Source organism: Camarhynchus parvulus, chromosome Z (genome assembly GCF_901933205.1).
Source record: "Camarhynchus parvulus chromosome Z, STF_HiC, whole genome shotgun sequence".
Classification (NCBI taxonomy): Eukaryota; Metazoa; Chordata; class Aves; order Passeriformes; family Thraupidae; genus Camarhynchus; species Camarhynchus parvulus.
The window spans coordinates 58,311,240-58,329,307 of NC_044601.1; the positions used below are offsets into that span (position 1 = coordinate 58,311,240).

General features: G+C 38.7%; 1 protein-coding gene across 3 annotated transcripts in view; it reads left to right on the forward strand.

Annotated features, from left to right (window-relative positions):
• The window catches only part of CPLANE1 (ciliogenesis and planar polarity effector 1), a 61,406-nt gene extending 45,218 nt beyond the window's left edge, over positions 1–16,188 (forward strand). For all 3 annotated transcript variants that reach the window (XM_030968471.1, XM_030968472.1, XM_030968473.1), the window contains exons 40-54: positions 374–466; positions 1,108–1,220; positions 1,473–1,671; positions 1,942–2,183; positions 3,517–3,610; positions 4,254–4,421; positions 5,807–5,837; positions 7,049–7,180; positions 8,031–8,196; positions 9,833–9,894; positions 10,304–10,468; positions 11,765–11,877; positions 12,209–12,292; positions 13,548–13,717; positions 14,124–16,188. In XM_030968471.1, coding sequence (XP_030824331.1) covers positions 374–466; positions 1,108–1,220; positions 1,473–1,671; positions 1,942–2,183; positions 3,517–3,610; positions 4,254–4,421; positions 5,807–5,837; positions 7,049–7,180; positions 8,031–8,196; positions 9,833–9,894; positions 10,304–10,468; positions 11,765–11,877; positions 12,209–12,292; positions 13,548–13,717; positions 14,124–14,264 — 1,973 coding nt within the window. In that variant the 3' untranslated portion in view covers positions 14,265–16,188. The remainder of the gene's footprint in view (positions 1–373; positions 467–1,107; positions 1,221–1,472; positions 1,672–1,941; positions 2,184–3,516; positions 3,611–4,253; positions 4,422–5,806; positions 5,838–7,048; positions 7,181–8,030; positions 8,197–9,832; positions 9,895–10,303; positions 10,469–11,764; positions 11,878–12,208; positions 12,293–13,547; positions 13,718–14,123) is intronic.
• Positions 16,189–18,068: the final 1,880 nt, after the last annotated feature.

Consider the following 18,068-nt stretch of genomic DNA (forward strand, 5'->3'; position numbering starts at 1 on the left):
AAAGGGGAAGCAGTTTTTTATGCAGTTTTCTTGTTTAAAAAAGAATTAAACCAGAAAACAACAGAATATAAATTATGAAGCAGTAGTTAAAATAATTATGATTAAAACTATTACTGACACAATTATGTAAGAGTCTCTTCATGCTTTCTGTAAGTCACTTCTGCTGTGACTTTCTCTGAAAGCTTGTTTTAACTTAACTTGACTTTTTCCAAATGCATTTTAGACAATGTTTCACACTTGACTGAAGTTGTTTCCTTGCCTCTTCCCCCAGTTTTCTTTGTTTGTGCACTGGCAAATCAGAAACACTCAGATAATGCCATTGGTATCTTTACTTAAACTAATGCATTCTGGTCTTTTTTTTTTTCCAATCAAGAGCTCAAATCACATCAGGATCATGAGATCAGTGGTGGAAATGAGGTTTCCAAAGTTCAAGAAAACGAGCTGGTCATGTCTGTTCCTGTGTCAGGTGTGGCTGCAGTCTTTCTCCAGTTCATTTGTTGTTTGGGAAGTCTATAAAAGTGTTACTGTTCTAACATGGGTTTTGTACCTGAGACAGCTTTATGCAGGGTGCAAATAACATGCTAATTGATCTGACTTTCTGAAACCTTATTTTGTGGATTTTAGCTTGATTTTAGTGCCCATTTAATCTTTACATTTATTGTAATGTAAACCAAATAAATTGATCAGAGGGATGTTATAACAGATCATGTGAAATTGAGCTGCAATAGCATTGTTCCATAAATTACATAGATTTCAGTACCAAACTATTTTCCCTGTGGTACCAAGAGAGCATACTAATTTTTCCATTATTGTAAAATTCAACAATGTTTTTTTATTTGAAGATAATTTTACTACATCACATGACTCATTTGCGGATAGTTTCATTAGAGGTTTCTAGCTGAAGTAATCTAATTTCTTTGGATTAAGTAAAGATGCAGATTTTTTTCTACCTAAGTAGGAGGGACTTAGATATTAATAGCAATCTAGATGGTAGCTTAGTCAAAGCTTTTCTTATCTTCTGGAGAATGCAGAGCTGTGTCTTAATAGTCTGAAGTTTTTGTGTCTTTTACTGTAAATATAATACTGACTATTATTATTTCCTTGTAGAATCATCCAGTTCCTCTGAAATACTACTGCCAGACATGTATTTAAACCTGAGTTTCCCCACTGAAGTGAATGAGAAACCTTTGCCATCCCTTCTGTCAGATGCACCTGATTTGGTTAGTGATCTAATGTACATATGGCTTAAATGCATTTATGTATACTGTTTGTCTTGATGAATTTAGGTTCTTTGTATCTGCATGAATCAGTTGTGTAGTGTGGTAGGGAAGATTGTATTTAATTTCTTCCCAAAACAAAAAACCTTTCATCTACAAATATCAAGAGCTAAACACAGGAAATGGTGAACAATGCACTACAAGCAGCCCATTCAAAACACATACTGTATAATTCTTCCTTATGTTGTTGTTTAGCATAAACGGGAATATATCAGTGTGATTGACATTGAAGACAGTGACATCCTTAGCAATTTGCCCATAAAACCTGAGCCTGCAGAAGAGATAGCTGCTGAACAGCAGAATGAGAAGCTTGAAATTCCATCTACTGCAAAACTTCATCGCACAGCAGCTTCTGTTACTAATGCAGTTCCACCTGCAGCACTTCAGAAGCAAGGTAAACTATTTCAGTTTTAAATCCAAGAAAAAGTAATACTCTTTTGTTCTAATACTCCCACAGAAAATCTGCAGCCTTTCCAAATGAACCTCATGGTTTTTTAGTCTTAAGCATCAACATTGATACATTTGACTTCTTTTGTACTGATTCTTGCCTTCTAAAACACCCTATTAGGTATGGCACATTTATGCCTAATTACACGCAGTATTTAGGTGCTTGTGGCTTATTTAATGATACTGGTGTATTCTTTTTCTTAAATTTTATTTTAAGATGATCAGCAGGAGAATGTGTCAAACAAATTGCAAAAGGAAGATAAGTCAGATTCTGCTACAGATATTGTAACTTCGAACACAGCACATGAAGATGGGGGAACTCTTCCTTCTTCAGGGCTTCCACTCAAACTAATTGAAACAGAATACTTTTCCACAAAGCAGAAGGAAATGGACATGCAGTTACGGGTACTAGAGAACATAGTGGAAAATATGGAGCAGGATTTCAGAAATAGCAAAATGGTAAGTGCTAACTGTTGGTTTTTAAACAGTTTATTTTTTCAACTAAAGACAAAACTTCCATTTTGGAATGATGTGTTCTCAAATCTGCTTAGTATATGTTGAAAGATATTGAGAATAATAGATATAATATATATATTTATTATGTATTTGTAACATTATGTATAATATATAAAAATATTATCTTTGTTATAATACAAGTTTTACATATATGTATATACAGTGTTCTTTCATATTTAGTGCTGAATCTGTTGGCTGACATGGTTGCTTACAATGGACCAAATGTTGTCCAGAATGGTGATGTTATTAGTGAATGGGCAGAACATACTTAATTTCTGTGTAACTGAGTTCAGGCTGAGCAGGAGACCTTTTTTGGCAAAGACTTCTGCAGTTGTACTTCTGCAAAATATTGTGTGACTATTTCTGGAGCCTGATCCAATTTATTTCATAAAATACTTGCATTTTTGCCATCTTTATAAATCCTGGAATATGTAATTAAAATAAAATTGGGCTGTGATGAATTTTTTAGGTCTCTTCTAACTCATGGTATTCTATGATTCACAGAAATGTAAAGACCTCATTGTGTCACTTACACACAGTTATTACACTAAGGTGGTTTATTTAATCTCTTACATTCTTCATCAAGGTTGTTATTTAAGTCAGATTTTTTTTAAAGCCTGTAGGAAAAAAAAAAATCTTGATATATCCTGTATTTGTTTCAGCATTTCATAGCACTTGGGTTTTAAAACTTCTGGGTATCTAGCCAAATCCTAAAGAAAAACCCTTTTTTTAGTCTTTTTTTTTTAAGTTCATACTTGGTCATTCCTATTATAATAATTTCTCATGTATTACCTATCAGTTTTGAGATTTGTTCTTTTTGAGACTAATGGTCAGTAAAATGTCTCACTGTGGGTTAGTTTTAGTTTTAATTTTCTAGTTTGAAACTTCAGACTTTTGAAGACGATGGAAGTATTTTAATATCTGTGAGTTTTAGATAAAATATATATTGGAAAACTTCAGCTACTTTAAACGTAATGTGATTGGTAGAAGTAAAATTGTTCAAACAAATAATAGAGTTTATATGTATTTGTGTATGTATTTTTCTCAAACTAAGTATCCAGAAGATTGTAATTCTTACATGAAATTAATCTACTTGAGCTACTTTGATTCCTGAACATTTTTGTTTGTTTTCAGTCAGAAAACTGCATTAAAATGTTCAAAAGATTCTGACAAGAAAAACATATTTAAAATGGACTTTGCATATATATGTGTGGTGTAAGTCTCAGAAATACCTTGAAGGAAGTATCACTACCTAATTTTTGGGTTTCACTTACAGTTAGTGAAGCTGATAGAAGATTTTGAAATGGCTGCTGATTCAGACCTTGGTGCTCATCCTGCAGTCTCTGAAGCTGCTGGAGTCATTGGTGCTGGTATGTGTCCAGTTAACAGAAGGATAATAAATTTACCATGGAATATGCATATTTAATAACTTTTAGTTACCACAGACATTTAATGCAATCCCTAAAGGTATTATTGAAATATGAACCAAAAATACCAGAGAAAGAAATAAAATGAAGGGTAGCCAATCTGAGTATTGAGTTATATCTACTGGTTTTATTAAAATCTTACATCAGCTTAACTGTTTACTAGAGCAGATGTATTGAGTAATTTATTGTTTATCTAACAAATAAATATGTAGTACCTACTTATAGCTACTGGGCCGTGCCAAGAACATTGTCTAATCCACTTATGGAATTAATGCAAAGCCAAGTGGTGGAATCAAATCATGGCTATATCTGTAATCATACGTAAGACGATATTTAGGATGTCCTTTAAACTCACCCAGAGCAACTCCTGGTCCAGTAATTTTCTTTGTGTGTGCAGGACTGGTTCACACAGCACAGCCCAGGAAGTGCCCTTGTGTGGGGAGGCACAGCTGATCCAGGTCCAGGCTGTTGTAGGTGACAGATAAATTAAAAATGCCACTAACCAAGATATACGATAGTTTCTGCATTTTGAGGATTGCATTTTGCCGTTGGTCTACACTAAGTACAATTTTGTTTTTTTCCATAGCATCAGAAGATCACTTGATGGGCATGATTTTTGAAGATGTTATAGATGATCAAAAGGGGAGCTTAAACTTGAAATATCCTATGCCCAGTTCTACTGCAGTGGATGCACACTCTTCTGCCTCTTCAGCCTTGGCTTCTAAGTTTCCCAGTGGCCTGAAGTCACCTTCTGGTATAATCTTTATTGTATATTTTTCCTCTTTGCATCTTTTAAAAATAAGTAAACCTTTACTTCATGCTGTAGTACTTCCTCATGGCTGTTACACAGAATGTTACATAACGTGAATGAGCTCATTAAAGTCAGGCATGAGTCTTTCTAGATTGCATTATTTAGAATGGCTTCATTGATGTGTTACATGACATGACAGCATCACTAAGTTTTGAAAACAGTTCAGTACTGAATCATACTTGCACTCAAATTCACTGTTATTGAAAGACTGGCTCTGTTTCTGAAACCCATCCTGTGCTGATTTGTACTTATTTACCTAAGTGAATAGAAATGACTGTGATATCACAGAACACTCAAAGCTTCCTCCAAAAGCTGTCTTGATCATCTCTGTCATCTACCTGTGTCTAGAGAGGTGATCTCTTTGTTTAATCCAGTCAACATTGGCAAAATCAATGGGTTTATTTCTCTGTACAGTAACTACTGTGTCCTAAAAGATTATTTTATGAGGTCTAGTAATTTTGAAAACTGAGGGTAAATTGATTTTTGCAATTATGAAGACTACAGTAGCATTAAAAGGAGGACGAAAAAGCTTTCTGCAAGCAACCTGTTGCCTGAGGTTAAAAATGCAGTTGTATTGTTTTCTCTGTGTATTGCCTGCATTGCTTGCAGTCAGGCTCCCAAAAGTGGTGTGTGCTTTGTACATGTAAATGTGCATTTGATAGCCACATTTACAACAATCTCTCTTAAAAGGTATTAAAACATGGTTTCTGTGTCTGTATACAGCACTAGTGAATCTCAAATAGTACACACACTCAGTTAAGTTTTGAAAAGAGTAATAGAGTTTTCTAAGTATAAACTTGTTATTTCCAAGCTAAGAAAACTATAGGTGATACTAAGTTACAACTATAATTTTTTGAGATGGAGAGATTAGTTTAGGAGAGGAAGCAGTGTTCTTCCTTCCAAGACAACCATACTGCTCTTCAGTTGCATCTTCTGAATTCCAAGCTTCTTCTGAGTACCTGGATTTCTCAAGTAAGTGTCAATCATTAATTTTCCAAGAAACACTGTATAATTAATTGGAACAGACTATTTCCAGTTCATGGCAGAAAACTGTCAACAGTGACAATATCTTCCTAGCAAAACTACCCACAAAAGCCAGGAGCTGTTAATTAATGCTCTCTGGAGCCTCTGTGCTCACCTGGCAGTCAATGATGTGTTGCTTCACAGGCTGTTGATTTATTAATTATTAATTTATTTTTAATGTCAACTGTCAAATGTCAATTGATATTGACGTTTCTATATTGTATCCCACAGGCTGTTTAACATACATATGATTAGTGTGTGTAAAAGTGCAGAGATATTATTAACAAGGATTGTTTCTGTTTCAGGCTCTCATATATGCAGAGATCTATGTCCTGGGTACGTATTTTGGGACTGGTGTTATTGACAGTTTACCCAAAAGGGGACTGAGTGGAATCGGCACTTTATAAAAATCGAAGCGTTTATTTTCAAACTGAATAAAATCCCTTTTGTTAGCTAATTTCCAGCATTTACTCTGACTTTGGTGGTGCCTGTTAGATTTGCTTCACACAAAAGCTCTAGAAGCATTCAAAGTTCTTTACTAATTAAAAGTATTGGAGCTGTTAATGTAGATGGTGCTCTTGTCTGTGTGCGTTTTTAATTTCTCCTATTTGCATACCACTTTTTCAGCAAAATACATGCAACTGCTCTGGGTAGTTTTCCAAAAGGGCCAGCTATCACCAGAAGGTTTTTAAAGTCTTACTGTGTGAAAAGTGTAAAGCAACAGACTGAAGATTTCAAAACTGGGAAGAGCCTATGCATAAAATAAAATTGTCTTAAATATATATTTTTACTTTTAGCTACTGTTAGTCTTCTGTATCCAGTAGAAAAGACTAGCTGGTTTCCTTTCTTCCCAGTCATTCTGCTCCATTACCTATCTCTATTCTTTGCTTGAAGCATAGTAGTAAAGTGAATCATTTATCCTATTTTTCTGGTATTTTAAGTGGAACTAGTTGTTGGGACTAAAGTAGATTAGGAAGTAATTACATAAGGTGGAATATGGGTTGTCAGGCAAAACTTTAGCAGACACTGATGGCTTGCAGTCCTAAATTATGAGATTTGTTTTTTACTGGGAGCAACTGATTGAAAGAGAGGAAAGAATTGGGGAGAATATAGGTGAAGCTGTGCTCTCACTGACACTGATTCTTGCTCAGAAGGTGATTGAGATTAGGGTACCACTGAAACTGGTAGCACCCCATAACCTTATCTCCTCATGGGCAGCAATACAAACCCTGTGGTGCTCCTGCCTGCCAGGCTCAGCCTCCTGCGGGCCAGCCATGTTCACATACCACAGCAGAGCTCAAGCATTTCAGTTGTGGATTGTCCCTCTGTTGGGACAATCAGGTCTTGCTCCTTCTGTCCTCATCAAAGTCATTCAAGTGTACTAACCCAGTGGAGATGTGGGGAAAAAATATTCAGTCCAAAGGCTCTATGTAAAACAACGTGGATATTGTTGTTTTAAGTATAAAAGAAAGGGGTTTAGCTTGTTGTTTTTACAGGAATGTTCTACATTAATTTAGTAACAGTTTTTTTTCCTACCTAACATCAAGCTCTTTAGAAGATCTCCTGCAAGTTACTGGTCCAAGTGATGTTACTGATGTGGTGAATGATCGTGTGCTAGAAAGTGACACCTCTCTGCTGGAGCTGGGCTTTGCAAGAACACAGGCTAAAAAAACCTTTAGGTAATACCATGGCTGTTTTTTGTTGTGTGTTGCTTAAATCATTTTAACCCTGGTTATTCTTGTGGTCCACCCCCTGTAAACAATGGGAGCAAGTATGTGGTTTGGTGTTAATGGGACTAGTATTAGAGCTTGTAATTGCCACAAATCTACTGGTCATTATTGTCCAATGTACTAATTGTTTTCTAGTATTCTGGTTTTGAAATTCTTTCCTTCTTATTTGCTTGTTCCTTCTTCTGCTAGGTATAGGCTGGAGCACTGGTTTTATACAATTGGTTTTATACAGAAGATTCACTTCAGACCTTCAGGTCTTTTAAAGCAGTTCTGAAAGACAGAACAGAAATTTCCTGCCAGTGGCACAGAAGCTTCAGAAATTTCGAGCCCCAGATTCCAGCTTGTTATGCTCCCCTCCATGCTGGAGATTTCTACACCTTCCTGACTGTCAGTTATAAAATCAGCTGTGTTCTTTCCTGAGAGAGGTCAAAGTGACAGCTGTTTCCTACCTCAGTTTCTGATATCAATTGCTGACAAGACAAAAAAATGCAGCTGTTCAGGTCACCAGTCTGTTGCATTAGTGACACAATTCCCTCCAGTTTAAGCTCTAGTTCTATTATCTGAATGTAGCTGACAAGTAAAAGAAAACTTTTAGGAGATGTCTTGGAAATTACTTTTTAGCCAGGATTTTATTTAGTAAAAGTTTGCAAAAGAAAATTTCCCCTCTTGTTCATTACTTATGCTTCTAGCTGTGTCAAGATTTTAAAGAGTTTTCAATGTTTTTGTTATATCATGTAGTTGCCATTGTTTGCAATTTACAGGATGTGCTAGATTATTTTCTGTTTACATCTGCCCTCAGGGTCCTTGATTCTGGTTCTGGGCATTCTCAAAGAACAGAAAAGGAAAGGAAAGAGATCCAAACATGGATGAAAAGAAAGCAAAAGGAAAGAATGAAAGAATATTTGAAGAAACTAGATGAACAAAGACAGAAAGAACATCATCCATTCAACCTGAGAAAGAATGTGGTAAGAATAACAGGTGTATTGAAGAGTAACTGTTGCTTACTATACAAGTGTTGATTATTCAGGTTAGAAAAGGTCAAGGCTGGGAGTGTTTTTTTTTTTCCTATTGTAATGTAGGGTTTCTACTTGTATGATTTTATTTTACTGGAGCTGGCCATAGTTGTGTCAGGTAAGTAAATACACCATTGTTCTCCAGAGGCTGCAGTGGTGACCATTGGCTGCAGGTGGCTGTTACAGAGTAATGCAGGTGGCCCTCGACTGTGATGGATACAGCTGCCACATTCACTGATGAGAGATGTGTTTTCCAGGGAGTGATAGCTACAGCAGTTCTTAAAATGTGTTTACACCTTGTTTCATCTTCCCACACGACTCTGAGAGAATTTAAAAAGCAGCATTCAGATGCCAGCATCCTTTACAAACATGGCAGGACACTGAGGGCATTGCCCTTCACTACCATTCACCCACGCTGGCGTGCATGTGAAAATCATAAGGGATCAGCAGAGATGTTAGAATATGCCATATATGTGAGGTATCTTACAAAATATTTTGTTGGAGGCCGATTTCAATGAACAGTCCACTCTCAGAATTTTTTTTACATTTTAATTTTATTAGTAAAAATGCATTTGTGGCCTGATCTGGAAATTTTTCTGTGCTGGAAATAATAGAAAATTAAAAAAAAACATACAAAAGCAGTTCAGAAGACCAATTTTCCAATTGGTATTTACTCTTAAAATATGCATTTGCCATCTGGATGCCTTCAGGATCTGAAAAGACCCGGCTGAGTTACAGGAAGCTCTGGAGTTACAGGAGATGAGACATAACAACACCAAATATATTCCTAGACTTTACACTTGTTGAATTCAGGATGTGCTGTAAATACTTGCAGGCTGAAGCTCTACTTGTTTTAACTCCCAAGCAGCAAATATGTAACATACACAAGTTCCCTGTGACTAAATAGTTCAACTGTATTCACTTTCAGAAAGAGTAACAGATCTATGTGAAATAAAGTATTTCCCCTAAAAGATTAAACAATTGAACTGGGTTGTTCTTCTGCACATGCGTGGAGAGAAATGATTTAAGAAAAATGGGTCCTGCTTTCCTGTGTTGTCAGCCCATTAATATACACTTGATGCTTTTGCTATGGCCTTTTCTCCTGAAATCATTAGTGGAGGGATTCTCAGCTTTCAGTGGATGGTTTGGGTTTGGTTTGCATTTTTTTTTTTAAGAAGAATTAAAGACTTCAGATTGTACTCTAGCGAACGCAGGTCAAAGTGCAACCTTGTTCTGTTTTATATATTAGTTATTAGGAACACCACTGATTTTTAGGAAACTGGAGGTGAGGAAATTTGAAACTTTGAGCTTGACTGTGAGGACATCTCCTTAGGAATGTTAATGTTTATGCATATGAGGTATGGAAGATGTGACTGCAGGATTTCAGTATGTTTTTTGAGACTGGAAAGTTATAGAGATGATCTTACTTGAATTTCCTGGTTGGGCCATATGATTTCATATTGGTTTTTTTTCTGAAGAATTTCTTAAGCAGTGACTTACAAGTCAAGTAAGTACATTTTGAGAGTGAGAGACTGGAATGAGACCACAGTACATAATTAGTTAAAGACTTTTATACTTTCTTAAACAGCATCATAATCCTACTTCAAAGGATATTAGAATCTTCCAGAAAAAGAAAGAAGAAAAAGACAAGTAAGTTGCTTTTAAATCCTTATTTTTATATTTGTTTTCCAGTCCTGAGATGTAGAGATTAACTATATTGCTTGTGAAACTTCAGGTATGAATGAAATTTCAACCAAAAGCATAAATAATTCATGTTTGCTTTACCATTTAGGAAAACTCTGAACATTTTTATCCTTTGATTATATTTGTTGCTTTCCAAATGTCATTGTTTGTTTTCTTTCCCCAACATTTACTCATTCATTCTCTCAAGCCCTTTAGAAAGAAATGTTGTAACTCTTTGGTAATGATCTCTTAAAAGGCTTAGTATATTTTCTGTGAAATCTTGTAAAAATGTTCTTCAGGTAGCCTTACAGGACTCATAGGCCAGCTGCAGTGAAGTGAGTGACAGCATGAGGTAATGTGTAATATTTCTCTGCAGAGCCCTGCTGTCTGAGCATCACAGAATCAGAGTATCAGAGGCACTTTCTCTGATGAATGAAATGTTATCTGAAACAGTGGCATCACCAGCAAGCAATCACAGGACCTTGTCCAGCACAAGATCAGCTCAAGCTTACAGAAGGAGGAAGATGGCATCTAGTACAGGGTAACGCTCTAAGCATTAAACCTGCTCTGTTCTACTGGTATCTTTACTACCCTCTAAATTTTGCAGCAAGTTTAGACAGGAATAGCTTGAGAGAAAAGTCATATGCTGGTGGAATCAAAGATACAATTTGTCTGGATCAGAGGACTCTCAAGTCCCTGTTCCAGGCTTGTTAAAACCAGTACTGCAGATCTTGGAGGGAGCCTTAAAAATGCCTTTTGGAGCACCGAATGCACCAACTCAGGAGTTGGGCTGTAAGCAGTGTTCTAACCCATTCTACATACATCAGTTCCCTTACAGCAAGGGTGGTTAAACAGGGTGGAACAGGCTGCCCAGGGAGGTGGTGGAGTCACCATCCCTTGGAGGTGTGACTGGACATGGAACTCGGGGCCGGGGTCTGGTTGACAGGCTTGTAATCCCATCAAAGGTAGTACTTGATCTTGGAGGTCCTCTGAGACCTTAGTGATTCCATGAGTGCCATTGGACTATAACCAGCAATATAGACCTGAAGAGCATCTAAGAGCAAGCAAGAAGAAAATAAAAATTCTACTGTGCAAACTCTAGACTTGTTCTCTTTCTTAATTTTTCATTACTTAGAATCTTACTGGTTCTTACTTTCACACTTTACTTATTGCCTTTTGGGGAGATGAGGGTATCTGAGTGTTATGAACTGATACATTTACTCAGTTTGAAGGTATCAATGCTACTTGTTTATATATCTAATACAGGTGTATATTGCATTGTAGTTTATCTTCCTATATATATAATTTTATGCTTTTCAGAATAACAGGGAGAACTTTGTACTTACAGGGTAATCCTGTCATTTAATATTTCTGCTTCTCTTTCTCACTACAGTACCTTTTTTGGTTACAGTTCCAGCATACAACACTAAACTGCACGTAGTCAGTGCTGTACAGAGCCTGCTGGGTGTGTCCAAGGGAAGTTTAAGTGCATCAGCCCAACCAGAATCAGGCATGCTAAGGAACATCATGCAGGAATCTACTTAGAAGTGGCAGGAGCTACCACTAAAGTTTTGTTGGATCTAAAGTGGCTCTCTGTAAAGCCAGTTTGATGTGTCTTCACTGTGATTGCAGCAGTTCTGATTCTGGTGAGGCTTACAGGCCCCACAAGCAGTGTGTGATGCTGGTCCTCAGCTCACTGGGCTGAATGTGATTCCTCTGGCTTTTATGTCTCTTCTGAATATGCCCTGTGAGGTCTGAGTTGTGTGGAGGAATGGTATATGGTACACAGTAGCAAGTATTTAAGCTTTGTTGTGTTGGTCTTTTTGTCTTGTTGCAGAGGGCATCTGAACAGTCCTGTTCTGGCGGAAGGGAGCAGAGCTGCTGCCAAACCTGGCTTTGGTCAAAATGTTCAACGTTTCACCCCAGCTCTTGGTTTAACACAGTCCAGGGGTAAGAACAGAACTTTTTTAATGAAGGCACATACTGAAGAGGATCTTCAGGTGACTGCTGAATTTTTGGGAGGGATATCTGTGTAAAAAGTCAGATTTATAAACCTGAATGCTTCCTGTCCTAAGGCTTTTGCAATTCTGCTGCTATTGTTTTGCTAAATGATGAGAGTTACCTTTTCTTATCACTTCTCTTTAAATCCAAGGTAGTTTAAATTGCCATAGCAAAAGTACTGTGTAATCCAGGCAGCAAACTTGTAGATAAAAATTTCTAAGCATCTTTGAGTATTTTTGATCAGCATTTAAAAAAGAAGATGCTTACTTTGTCTTTACAGAAAATGCCTGTATGCTCCTTCAGAAAAATATCTCCAGAAGAAGACTGAGAAATGTTATAAATGGTCCTGTTAAGTCCAGGCACTGTAAGTTACACAGAACAACGACATAGTGCTGCATAATACAGGGAGGGAATAAGATGCAGATACAGCATTTGTTTAGAAGAATAAAATTCATTTTTTTCCCCACTTAAAAATCCTATTAATTAGAAACTTGTGAAATATTTTAACCGCCTCTGTTTACCTTCTGAATAGTTTTAGCCAGGTGACAGTTTCAAGATTACTAAAATAAGTGTGCTAGGTTTTGGTGAACTCCTGAAACACGTGTTTTGAAATCACGAGGGACAGAGTCTTTTATCTTTCAATTCAAACCCACACAGAGAAAGTTAATTGCAGACCAGGACAAAAGAATTATGCCTCTCCCTTGCCTTTTTATGCTGCTGACTCTCTGAGCTCTTTAAAATAGGAATTGTCTTTGTTATCCCTCTATAAGTATCCATCTAATATATCATTTTGTCATAATTCCATGTTAGCACAGAAAAATTTGACTAAGCTTAACAAAAAATCCCCTTTGGATTTTAGTGGTACTTTTCCCATGCCTGTCTTTGTAAGTCTGGATCCAAAAAAGATTGTTCCTAATCAAATTCTTTAACAGATACAGTACTTGTTAACAGCAGCAGAATTTCTAATCAAAGAATGAGAAGTGAATCAGTCTGAGACTTAGGAAATACTGTGGCCTGATTATATTCTGCCTTACACCAGAATTATACTATTGGCATAATTTGGACAGTCAAAGGTCAGTGCATTTGACTTGCAGTATAGGAAATTGAGAGAAGTAATGATAGAAAGACACATTTCCTGAATTGCCTCTACTCATGTGGAAAAGTAATTTTTCTCCATTCCATATATTCACTTTTTAAACTCTGTATTCAGGTTGATCTTTCTCTGATTTCCTGGCACCTTCTTGTATTTGTTTTTCCATTATATCACATCACTGCTACGGGTTTCATCAAAGTTCCATGTCTTCTGAAGAGGCACAAATTCAGAATTTTTTTAGTTTAGTCTTCTGCCAAATAAGGAAGCAATGTGCTTTTTGTCCTGTTCCACTTTGTGTTCTGCCTGGGAAGGCAGTTCAGAGCAGGAGGCTGGAAGGAACCAGCAGCCTTTTCTCACCATAAACCCACATCAGTTCTAGATAACAGAGCTTGCTGTTTTCACATGGATTCACACACAGCTTCAGTTCCTAGAACCTGAAGCTTCTATTCTTGAAGGAGTTTCAAGAGATTGATATGAAAAGTGCAAGAAGTGTTACAGGGCTATGGTTGGCCTGTTTTCTCCTCAGCTGCTGAGTGCAGAGTCAGCAGAAGCTCAACACAAAAGCCTCCTCGAGTTGCCACTGCAGTTCAGACGGAGAGTGTTGATCCTGACGCTGATCGAGACGTGGTGAGTCCTTGGACTGTGCCTGAGGATATCCAAAGAATACTTCAAGATACTCCTGACTCCATGTTCCAGGTAGAGTACCTACTCATTCTATAAACTATTTGATACTTGCCATTTAACACTTTGTTTACTTCTGCTTTATTTAAAATGGGGTTCTCTATTCAAAATATGTGGGTGAGATAGATACAGAGGGGCATAAATGGTGGGGCTTCAGGAGAACCATGTTTTGTTTTTTTTTTACAATTGCAGTCATTCTTGTGAGCCTTGAAATTGAATGTTCTTTTTAACAAGTGTAGAGGCACATTGCCTGCCCAAGGAACAGACACCAGCGGGAGGGCATTAACAGGAAAATAGATTGCATTTGTTGCAGAATAATCAGGCACATAACTGGATTTGGACATGTTTTAAAAGAGTGGGATCATTTCTGCTGTCCATGAACGAAGCACAATGTTCAGTTCATCCTCTCTTGCCCCAACAGGCCTCTGCAGTGCACAGCATGAGCTTCTCTCCTCTGGGCAGCATCAGCACTGACAGTGCTTCTGAAAGCACAGGCAGCATCCTCAGCAAGCTGGACTGGAATGCAGTTGAGGCTATGATAGCAGATGTGGAAGACAAGTGAATAGTTCAGAGCCACTGTGCTCTTCCAAATAGTTGCTGGTCTTTGGGTTTTGTTTTTTAAAGTTAGCAAGTGTTCTACTTAAAATGGATTGAGGCCTGCATTGGTTTCCTTCTTAAGCAGCATGGAAACTCTCACTGTTTCCAGCCTTGCCTAGATGAAGCTGAATTCCTTAAAATGTAGTTTTCCTTCCATATGTCTTCAGCTCAAGAAAAACTAAATATAGTTGGTAAAGTCAGACCCACGGTCTTAAACTGATCTGGGTCAGCTGCTTTATATAGGAACATACATAAAACACACACAAAATGTTCCTTTATTTTAAGAGCAGTGTACAACTGTTTTGTATTTAATATTTAACATACTATGAAGTTATTTTTATAACATAAGGGTTGTGATAAACTGGTTGAATAAAAGTGATTCTATTTGTTTCTGCTACAGATGATTTACACATTTAGCACTATTAATTACTGCTGTGTACCACTAGGACCATATGTGTAAATGTGCACTACCATCACATTTTAAACCCAGCCTACTTGTGCAGTAGTTTTAAGAAATCTTAGAAGAGTTTGAGTAATTGACAGAAAGAGGTACAAATAGTCAGAAATCAAAAGGAAAAATAGACTTTTGTTAGGAAACAATGTGAGACACGAAGGGCAAGTACTTACTGGGATAAAAACAGTATCACTGTTCCTCCATCTGCAGGATACTGCTGTTTAGAGCTCCTCCAGCAACCCCCAGGGGTTTGTAGAAAAATTTCCCCTGTGCTTAGTGACCATCAAGCAGTTGTGATGTCTTTTTCATCACCACAGATGCAGCTGGGTGACTTTTTCCCAACAGCTGTAGTTTTTATTTTGTAGTGAAGAAATACAAATTTTGCACGGAAGTCAAAAGTGTATTGATTTCCAGTGGTTAATTACTGTCACCCCAAACTGTAATAGTTAAAAACTCTAAAAATTTCATGTTTCCAAGTGAAGGTGCATCTTGGCAAGCATCAAAAAATAAAGTTCAGAGGGAGACTATTACAGGATTACACACATGCCAGAATAGAACTGAAAGTTCCTGTAGGCTCAGAGGTCCAGACTGGCCATGTTTTTTTTTTAGCAATCCTCAGGATCTTCATCAGCTTTTCTCACAGAGTTGACCAGAGTGCAAAACTCAGGATTGGGTTTGATCATCTCCAAGTGAAAGGGGCCAGTGCCTTTGAAGAGCCAATTGAAGCATGAAACTGTGACTTTATCCAAAGTGTAATGCTGTGTTTCTTCAGAGTGGCAGCAAACAAATCATCAGGAAGCACTTTCTGTTCCTGGTGGAAAAATACTGGTTTTGCCAAGTGTGGAAATCTCATTATGCCCACAGCCATCTGTGAGAAAGAAGAGAAAGCAATCAGTCCATTTCATTTTAACAGTGGTAAAGGAAATGCATTCTTGATGTGGCTCCAGATCCCCAGCATCACAAATCAGTAACACAAGGGCAGGGAGGCTTCAGAGACCTCCCAGTCAGGATGTCAGCACTGAGCTCACACCCTGGGCAGGCAGAGCTGCCCCTGCACAGCCACAGCAGTGAGAAAAAGCACTTGGGACATGTGAGAAGATCATCAAGAGTGACCTCTTAATCTGCTGCTTCCATGGACTAGAATTTTTTTGCACTTTCTCTTCTATGATACCCCTTTTAGGGCTGAAGAGAAGGAAACAGTTTAGAAGGTCAGATAGTCATTTGAAATTAAAGAAATCTTGAAATAGACATTAAAAAACCCTTGAGGACGTCTGCTGTCATAGAAGTAATGAGGATCAAACGAATAAAAATCTGTTCAGTCATTGCAACCTTTTATAAACAAATTTTCTCTAATATCCAAGTAAAGGTAGTCTACATACAACTGTATATGTATTTATTGATCCAAACTGGTTTACAGTTTAATTGCTTCGTTTTTCAGGGCTGAAGTTTCTCTTGCAAAGCTGAAAGAGAAGTTAATGCTTATGTTCAAATTTGAACATAAGATTTTCCTTAAGCACCAAATTGCAGAATTTGAAACTTTGGAAAAGGAAGAAGTTGGTAAATTTTTTTCTTTATCCAGCCTGCCTCATTTCTGCCATTCTTTTGGGGTTTTTTGTTAGTTTTTGGTGGTTTTGTGATCACAGCCTCTCACCTGGCTGTGACTCACCACCTTCAACAGAAAAAATTTCTCTCTATCTAGCCTGAGTTGATCTTCCTATTTAACTCATTGCCCCTTGTCCCACCACTCCTTACCCTTGTAAATGTCCTTCTCCAGCTTTCCTCTGAGGCCCCTGCAGGTACTGGAAGGAGTTCTAAGGTCCCTCCAGAGCTTTCTTTTTTCCAGGCTGGACAATCTCAGCTCTCTCAGACTGTCCTTGGAGCAGAGGTTTTCCATCCCCCTAGCTGAAAGACTCTATGTCTGGGCAGGCTGTTGAGGTCCAATCTGGCAAGCTATGGACTCCAGCCCACACAGTCTTACACGGACAAAGGCAAAAGACCAGGAGTGCTCTTCTCCATGTGGGAACCAACGTCCTACCTTTATTTTCCAAGGTGGGAAAGAGGCCAGCCAGCTGCCTCTAGGGGGCTTTAAGGGCTCGGAAAGGGGCTGGAGGAGAAGGACTACAGCCAATGGGATACAAGCGAGGAGGGAAGGGGTAACCCAGGAAGAGACCACCAAGGCTGACACTTGCCCTGGGTGGGGGGAAGGGGAAGACCATGTGGTCATAGGATACAGATCATGTGAACAGTGCAAATTACCAAACACCCAGTGCAAACAACTAAATAACTATTTAGTGCAATACAACATCTAGTCATCTTTATGGCCTCCTCTGGGCTCACCCCAGCAGGTCCCTGTCCCTCCTGTGCTGGGAGCCCAGGGCTGGATGCAGTGCTCCAGGTGGGTCTCAGCAGAGCAGAGCAGAGGGGCAGAATCCCTTCCCTGCCCTGCTGCCCACAGGGCCCTGGATGCAGCCCAGGACACATTTGGCTTGCTTTTTCAGGAATTTCCAGGATTCCTAAAATACTCAATATTCCCAAGCATATGTGTGTTTATACTTTGCATGGAATTAATGTTTAGAAACAAATTACGTTGTTTCTTTTAATTTTTCATTAGTGGCTGGCATGGGAAATCTTCAAAGTAGCCTCTTTACAAAAATAAGAAAAGTGAAGAATAGCATCACCAGACATAAACAAAATCCTCATTTGTTTGTTACAGTGTCCTGCTCAATGTGTTTGTCAGTGGTCTGGATGCTGGAGGTGAATGCACCAGTAGCAATTTGCTGATGATCCAGACTGGGAGGTGCTGTGGATTTTTTTGAGGGACAAGAGGCCTTGCAGAGGGATCTAGATAGATTGGAGCACTGAGCAATCTTAAATGGGGTGAAATTCGTCAAGTCCAAATGGTGGATTGTGCACCTGGGAAGGAGTGAAACCAGGCACAGGGGTGAAGTGGGAAAGGGGTGGCTCAGGGTGGGTCAGCAGTGCCCGGGCAGCCCCGAGGACAAAGCCCATCCCAGAGCACCGAGCAGGGCACAGCCAAAGCCCAGCCCAGAGCACCGAGCAGGGCACGGCCAAAGCCCATCCCAGAGCACCGAGCAGGGCACGGCCAAAGCCCAGCCCAGAGCTCCAAGCAGGGCACGGCCAAAGCCCATCCCAGAGCACCGAGCAGGGCACAGCCAAAGCCCATCCCAGAGCATCGAGCAGGGCACAGCCGGCCCAGGGAGGGGATGGGCCCGCTGGGCTGAGCCTCGGGGCGGCTGAGCCTGGGGCCTGCTGGGCCCTGCAGGTGGAGGAGGATGGGAAGGTCCTTCAGTGCTT